This window comes from Sparus aurata, chromosome 15 (assembly GCF_900880675.1).
Source record: "Sparus aurata chromosome 15, fSpaAur1.1, whole genome shotgun sequence".
In the NCBI taxonomy this organism is placed as follows: Eukaryota; Metazoa; Chordata; class Actinopteri; order Spariformes; family Sparidae; genus Sparus; species Sparus aurata.
The window spans coordinates 30,129,948-30,137,489 of NC_044201.1; the positions used below are offsets into that span (position 1 = coordinate 30,129,948).

At 41.9% G+C, this 7,542-nt stretch overlaps 1 protein-coding gene across 1 annotated transcript; it reads right to left on the minus strand.

The window, feature by feature from the left end:
• Positions 1 to 589: 589 nt before the first annotated feature.
• Positions 590 to 7,199, minus strand: ankrd1a (ankyrin repeat domain 1a (cardiac muscle)). The gene is made up of 9 exons (XM_030440901.1): positions 7,032 to 7,199; positions 6,236 to 6,418; positions 4,953 to 5,075; positions 4,453 to 4,560; positions 4,136 to 4,234; positions 3,955 to 4,053; positions 2,915 to 3,013; positions 2,591 to 2,689; positions 590 to 2,163 (listed from the first exon to the last, which is right to left on the minus strand). The coding sequence occupies exons 1-9, from the start codon at positions 7,056 to 7,058 to the stop codon at positions 2,071 to 2,073; spliced, it is 930 nt and encodes a 309-aa protein (XP_030296761.1). The 5' UTR covers positions 7,059 to 7,199; the 3' UTR covers positions 590 to 2,070.
• Positions 7,200 to 7,542: the final 343 nt, after the last annotated feature.

The following is a 7,542-nucleotide window of genomic DNA, read 5'->3' on the forward strand; positions in this document are numbered from 1 at the left end:
GCATGTAGAATTGACATCACATTTTACGGCAGCATTGGCAATTGATGTCTGATACGAGCCAGAATCAGGACAAGACCTTCCACACACTGTTCACCTCACGTTTAATCAAGGATGACATTTAACAACGTTTTGGCATAAAGACCTTCATCAGGCTATCTGAATGGTATCACCCACAATGGCTGTATCCCAGTTCAGGGGCCCATCCTTCGAAGGCTGCATCAACCATTGCTAAATGGGATGGTTTAGCCTTCAGAGCATTTTCTGGTAGCGTCACCAGATGTTCCCGCCCTTATCCTTACGTCACGATTTCTGCTGCCTAGGCCCACGAAAGTGACAATCTCTGCCATGGGATGTCGCCATTTTCTTTCTTCTTTTTTGGGCGTGCAAAGAATCTTGGGATATGGGAGGGCGCAAAGAATAGTAGCAGTGCATCCTCCAAAAAGAGGGATAAGAAGGCTGCATTTGTGGGGTGCATTTTGAGTAGCCTTTGAATTGGCGCTGTTGTGACATAATTGGCCTTTAAATGCAGCCTTCGAAGGATGCAGTCCCTGAATTGGGATGCAGCCATACAGTCAAAAAAAAAAAAGCATACATTTAAAATAATCTTTATTCAATCAGTCCATAAATACAAGGCAACATGTACATCTTTAACAATACAAAATAAATCTGATAACCATCCAAATGTCAAGACCTCTTTTTATCCACATGAACATCCTCTGAGCCAACTGACTTCTTACAATTCTTTCTCTTTCACTTGTATTTTTTTGTTTGTTTTTTTGTTAAACACTTTCCCCAGATATCTTCACTGCAACAAAACAAAAGGGAACAGCAGCTGAAATGTTAAGGTCACTCTGTGGCAGAGCCTGGGGAGACACTCTTTGTGTGTCAGTGAGGTGACCATTGATAAGTATGAACAAGAACTTCATCTGAAGGTTGTCTGGACTTAAACTACAAACCAACGCCTTAATCAGCACTTGAGGTTTGAGGTGAATATGCAGGGTTGTAGACTTGTGTAAGTTTCTCCCTGCAGGAGAAGACAAGTTCAGATGAAGTCTGTTTTGCAGTCTTGGTGTCTAGAGAAACTTAAAGTAACATATTAATCTACGTATGAGTCACTGACATCAACATAAATGCAAGTGTAGAGATTCTTCTCAGCCTGATCCATAAACTTACTTCATCCTGTCTCATCTCTCAATCTTAAAATGCATAAGACGAAGTAACTAAACTCATCTGAATGTTTAAGTATAACAGCACACATCGTCTCTCAGCCAGGGGAGGCATAGTTTCTCCCTTGATCCAGCTTTTCACACTGAGCTGGAGAAATTTTAGACCAATAAATAACTTGATTGTACATTTGATCAAACTGTTTATCTCATGGGATTGTGAGTAAAGACTGAACCAGGTGATCTGTACCTGAAAACCTAAAGCAGTATCTCCTGGTTAGCAAATTAAAAAGCCAATACACCAACTAAAGTATAACTCAGTTACAGTCACTCGGTTATTGAGTGTATGGTATCAACATAAATTAATCAAACACGATAAATAGATGCTGACGGTTGTCATAAATCAATAAATAAGTAAGCATCTCGATGTAGGATCGCTGACTTCAACTCAGCTTAAATCAAAAATTAAGTAAAACACATTTTCATATCAGCCGAGACATTGTCCAGCAATAATTGGCGATCAATGAATCTATCAGTGCTAATGATCACATTATTAACAATATCCTGATCAGAATTCACATTATTGATCAAAGGCTCCTTCAAGTCCCTGCTGCCTTCTCACCTGTGTCTGTACACAAAGGTATAATCCCACTGCAAGGACTCAGAGCCGGAAGGATGCCAGTTAAAATCCCTGATCCCAGAGGAGTAACGTGAGGTAAGGTCAGCTAAGGTTGTGGCTGGTGCTCCCTTAATTAAGATAGCGTTCATCATCCAAATGATCCGGCTGAGTCAAGTTTAAATTAATTAAAAGAAAGACTTCCTTTTAAACATTTTTCCCTGACAAGCCAGTAGAACCTGTGGCTGAATCTCATGTTGAATCTGCTGTTTTTAGTGGAATGTGCAGGCTCTACTGGTTGGGGTTTTCCTGGCTGAAGTTACACAGGAGGCTCTTGGCTCCGTTCTGCCATGAATACAGCGTCTGCAGTGGAGTTTTTCCATCCTGCAGGTAGAGAAAACACACAAGATTGAATCAGAGGTGGAAGGTACATTCATAAAGCATTCTAGGTCCTGTTGTTTGATTAGGAACAAGTTTTTATATCAGCCCAAATGAACCGCGCTGACTGAGAAAGGAGTGAACCGAACCGAACAGGTTCAGTGTATAAAACACCCTAAAAAATGTATCAAAACCATCAAGTCTCATCCTCAGGGACCCTGAGTGTATCCAAAGCAAATGTGATTGAAAACTATGAGAGTTCAAAAGGCTCATGGCTCTAGTTTGCACTGGAGTCTGAGATATGTGTACTTGAATTTGTCGCCTTCGATGCCAAAATGTAAAACTATTATCTCTGATTGTTGACATCCATTTTCAGAGGATTAGTCATTTTCCCCGGAGTCAAGTCTGGCCTGAGGTGTTGTTCAGTACTTACACAGTTCTTAGTGTTGAGACTGGCCCCGTACATCATCAGCAGCTTGATCATCTTGAATCTGTTTATTCTCACAGCATCATGCATGGGCGTGTCTCCATCCTTCAGTCCGGGCAGAAAACAGATATTTAATATTTTGATGTGAATTTACAGTTGGTTCTTGTACTTTTTGATATGTGGAATACAACAAGCATGTGGCACGACATTTTGCTCCCCCATGCAGTCATTTGAGCTGTAGAATGAGCTTAATGTCCTGCTGCAGGTGATTTAATGTAGCTGTAAGAACACCAGTGATCTCTGCGTCGTGTTGCGTTGTGTTGTCCTTACTCTGTCTTTGGCGTTGACGTCTGCTCCGCAGTGAATGAGATGCTCAGCACACTCGCAGTGACCCGTCCTCACCGCAACATGGAGAGGAGTGCTGTGCAACTGAGGAGACAAGAGGAGTGGATTTCACTTTTAATGAATGCATGAGAAATATCCAGAAATGACACTTAAAACATCCCAGGCCCTATCTTTGTATTTTTAATCAAAGACCACCAGATGGTGCCAGAGTGAGAAGTTTTCATGACCTGCACACAGTGGTGGAGATACTACCCAAAAGATTATTTTACGGGTATCTATGAATGTTAACCTGTGTTGCTTGTGGGTATATGGGCAGAGTGGTTTCTCTCTCCCTCGACTATAAAACAAGCAAGTGCAGTCAGATGAAAGACCTGAAGGGCGTTTTCTTTTTTTTTTTTATGTAGAGAGTGATACCGTCCATCTTGGATATATGTACCTGTTTATGTCAACTTGTGCTTGCTGAAGACCAGCAGTGCCTCTACCAGATCATCCATAATAACTGCTGAATGTGACCCAAACTATGTCATCTATAAACTGCTGGATGAACCATGTTTGTTTGTTCGAACTGGAGAAAACTCTGAAAAACTAAGAAGAAAAGGCAGCTCAATAGTCTGCACGGGACCAGTGTAACTGCGAAAGTAACAAAAAGAAGTTTCCATCCCTACTGCAGTTTTGCTTTCGAGCGTCACAGTGTTAAAACAACTGCACCCCACTGGAATACAGTTGCATATTGTGGTTATCAATTCTGTTTAATTCTGTCCATGCGTGTCTTCCCCCTGACGACCAGGCTACCACTCTGAAACAACCCGACAAAGTCCGTGCAGTGCTTAAAATGTGAGAAACATTTTCAAAACCTTCGAAAGAGTTTATTTAGTTTGAGACGGAGGAGAACGCTGCATCCTTCAACATCTTACAAACGTTAGACATCAACACATCTGGTCTGTACACATGGTTGGCCAAAAGTTGCACATAAAGGAATAAGAAGTAGGCGTCTCCTTCGTGTGTTTTGGTCTGACTGGACCTACCTTGTCTCTGAAGGTGATCTTGGCTCCCTGGTCGAGGAGGAGCTGCAGGGCGGGCAGGCTGCCTCCTCTGCAGGCCCAGTGGACGGCTGTGGCCTCCAGCTGAAACACACACTGAGCCGTTAAACTGACGCTGTGGGTTTATCAGAGAATGACAGTTTGAATTAAATCCCACAGTTCTCACCTTGTCTTTTTTGTCAATAGCAGCTCCGGCCTCCAGGAGTCTTTTCATGACCTCCACGTGTCCTTTGAACGAGGCTTTGTGCAGAGCGGTTCTCTGGAACTGGACATGATTTGAAAAGAGTCCTTTTTAACAGCTGGAGAACAGCTTAAATATGGATACAACGGATTTATTACAAGCTAAGTGATTATATCAAAAGATGCAAAGTATGTAATCATACATTTTCTCTCTTAATACTTAAATCTTAAACTATACGTAAGTATTAAATCATGGAAGTTGGCATGTTTCTACCAGCAGAGGCGCATCACTGTGTGACTCACATGGTCGGCTTCATCAGGGTTCCCTCCATCAGACAGATACTTCTCCACCACTGGCAGCTTGTTCTCCATAGCTGCTGTCAGAAACAGCTGTTCATCCACATACTCAGGCTGAAAGAAAAAAACACAAACCATAAACAGACTCTTAAAAACTACCAGTAAAGGTACAGATCATATATTTGACCAATAAACACACACACACACACACAGAGCAGGCTACTGCTTTTCCAGCAAAAAAATTTCAGCTGGAAAATTTTGTTTTTATAATGAAAACAGAATTTTCCCTCCATTACATGTAGCTCTTAAATATATGGTATGGCCAGTTCCCAGTAATTCAACTCACAGGAAAGTTTCTGCAACTAAAGTGACCAGCAGAGTCAGATGTCAGGCTCACAGTTACAATTTAAAAGTGTATCATCTGTTCAGAAAAATCCATCCCAAACGCATCCAGAGTATCAGAGACATTGATCCTTACAACAGAGAACTGGAGGTTGTAATCTCACCACGGTTTCTGGTTCTGGTTGTTTTTTCTTGTGAATCTTCCTCTCCCGTCTCCTCTTCTTCAGCTGCAGGATGTTGAACAGGTCGTCCACCGTCTCCAACTTCAACCTGCCGCTGTTGTCGGTCTGACAGGACAGCGTCAAGACAGAGGGGGTCAGCACAACAACAACTAGGAAGCTTTGTATGAAAAAAGCCTTAATCTTCTATATAGTGACTGACTCATAATGAAACACAGTGAGAAATTAATAATAGGGATATTAAATGAATGTACTGTACTTGAAAAATTAGGATAAAATCATATAGGATTTGATTTATTAATGTCAAATAACTTTTTAAAAACTTTCAATGAGCTTTAGAGTCTCGTTTCCTCCTGAGAAGATGCTGATCAAGAAAGACGTGTTATATCCCGAGAGGCCAGCAGATGGCAGCACGGACCAGGAGGCAAACTGGACTTTCAAAGACCGTCCTGTTCCAGCCTTCATGTCAAAAATGAAACTTTGACTATAATTCTGCATGCAATCTGCAAAGTAACTACTTTTTTTGCGACTCTAGACTTCTACTCCACTACATTTAATTGATAACATTAGTTAGTAAAGTACAAGAACCTCAAAACTGCTCTGAGGTGCAGCAGTCCATCACTGCTCAGGTAGAAGTTATTATTGTTTGATGGATGTTTTACAACTGCTTCTGTTTTTGGTGTTGAACATGCTCGACATCATAAATAATGAAACTGACTACCAGAGATGGAATCTAACTAATGACACGTACACAGGTACTGTACAACTGTGTACAACACTGAAGAACTTGCACAAGTGTTTTTTTTATTTTCTGTCATTCTGTTCTACTGTTAGTCCGTCGCAGGATACAGAGGAACTGTGTGAAACTGCTCCAACTCAAAACATGCAACATTTAAGTTCTATTTAATGCAAATGCATCAATAATATTGATATACTAATATAGTAATATAACACTGACAGGACAGGTCAGGTACATTTATAACTTTGACTGTATTTACTGGTATGTAAATGATCTGAAAGTTTACCGAGCTCACTGTTTTTAATGTATTCACTTCCTGTTTCTGCATCTAATATCGTCACTGCTGCAGCTGCTAACTGTTACTACTGGCTGTGTCAGGTCACTGATGCTTAAATAATTAATGTTCCTTAAATCAATATATCAATTAGTTATGAAATATTTACTTCCACACACAGCTCAATAACCACAGCGGTGATAGCAGGCTCTGATGTGTGTGTTGTGTGTGTTGTGTGTATTCATGTGTTCTCACATTGAGAGCTGCTACGCTGACTTCCTCCTGCTCGCTGCCGCTGTCGCTCTCCTCTGCAGGATCCCTGTTCACCATCTCTCCGTGGGACCTGCGGTCATCCTGCTTCTCTTGATTGACGGCTGCCTCGTACACGCCCCCTTGAAAGTCGTCCGCCTCTTTGCCCTCTGGCCTCTTACCGGACACCTGAAGGCGAGAGAGGAGAGGTTTTTATTTACAACAGAACGTCCCCGAACTCCCTGTGTGTTGATGAGAAGTGAGTTTGGGGGGAGCTTCATTAAACTGCTAATGTCTTGTTGGACGATCAGCAGGAGAGCTTTTGTTTCGTGTCAGTCCAGATTTAAACCCATGAGCAGCTCTCAGTGTTCAGGCCTGCATCCTCTAATCCGCTGGCACTGTGTTTATGTCCAGCTGTTTATATGCGACTCGTGTAAGTATTTAAATCTTCCTACTTTTAATGATTATTGAAGAGAAACCATCAGGTGATGATTTACACGCAGACGGTAAAATAGAAACCTGCCACAGTTTACTTATTCATCACTGTTACACGTCATTGTCTTATTTCCTTTCTCTCAGATCAAGATTTCACCTGGTTCAGCTCATTTTCTAGAATCAAAACCAGAGGATGCTTCATCCAAGATATTTTTTCTAAAGTAAATGAGGGAAAAAAAACCCAGAGAAGATTTTCTTTAGCTCAAATTTCGATTCTACATGTTTTACTTCTTGTAAGAACTATTACAAACGTCTGCCTCTCATAACTGCTGTCATTCACATCTAAACACATGATCTCAGATCTTACCAGCTCTTCAACACTGTGCAGTCCCATTCTTGTCCGTGATATGAAGTAGTTCAGTAGCGCTGTGGGTAACCTGAGGTGGCGTAAAGTCCAGCGGTCTTCTTCTGCTGTGATGGTCAGCGTTGGTCGCTCTCTGCGTCTCTTCTGCCTGCAGCCGGAGCCTCGACCTCTTTTATAGCCTGTCAGACCTCAGCTCAGATCACATTACCCTCCTCATGTGCTCATTTGGCATGCTCAACATCATTTCCCCCCCACAGCCTCCATCAGGTCTGCCCAGTTTATGTCACTCTGTGTCACCACGCAGAGATGGAGGTGAGGTAAGAGGCGTCACTCTGCATCACACTCTGACGGTGTTCATGTTTTTATGGGACACTACATGGGGAAAAACTACTGGAACTGTGAAAGTGACGCCCTTGACGGAAATGTTGCATGTGAAATCTGCTTTTTCACACCTGATTTCTGCATTTTCACACGTTACTGTGTATTCCCACGAAATAAAGATAATGTCACATGT

Excerpts from the sequence above, each read along its gene's own strand:
- ankrd1a (XM_030440901.1), bottom strand. The coding sequence starts at position 7,058 with ATGGGACTGCACAGTGTTGAAGAGCTG. Across the intron at positions 4,054-4,135 it reads CTATTGACAAAAAAGACAAG|CTGGAGGCCACAGCCGTCCA; the intron begins GTGAGAACTGTG and ends TGTGTGTTTCAG. Across the intron at positions 2,690-2,914 it reads ACGTCAACGCCAAAGACAGA|GATGGAGACACGCCCATGCA; the intron begins GTAAGGACAACA and ends CCCGGACTGAAG.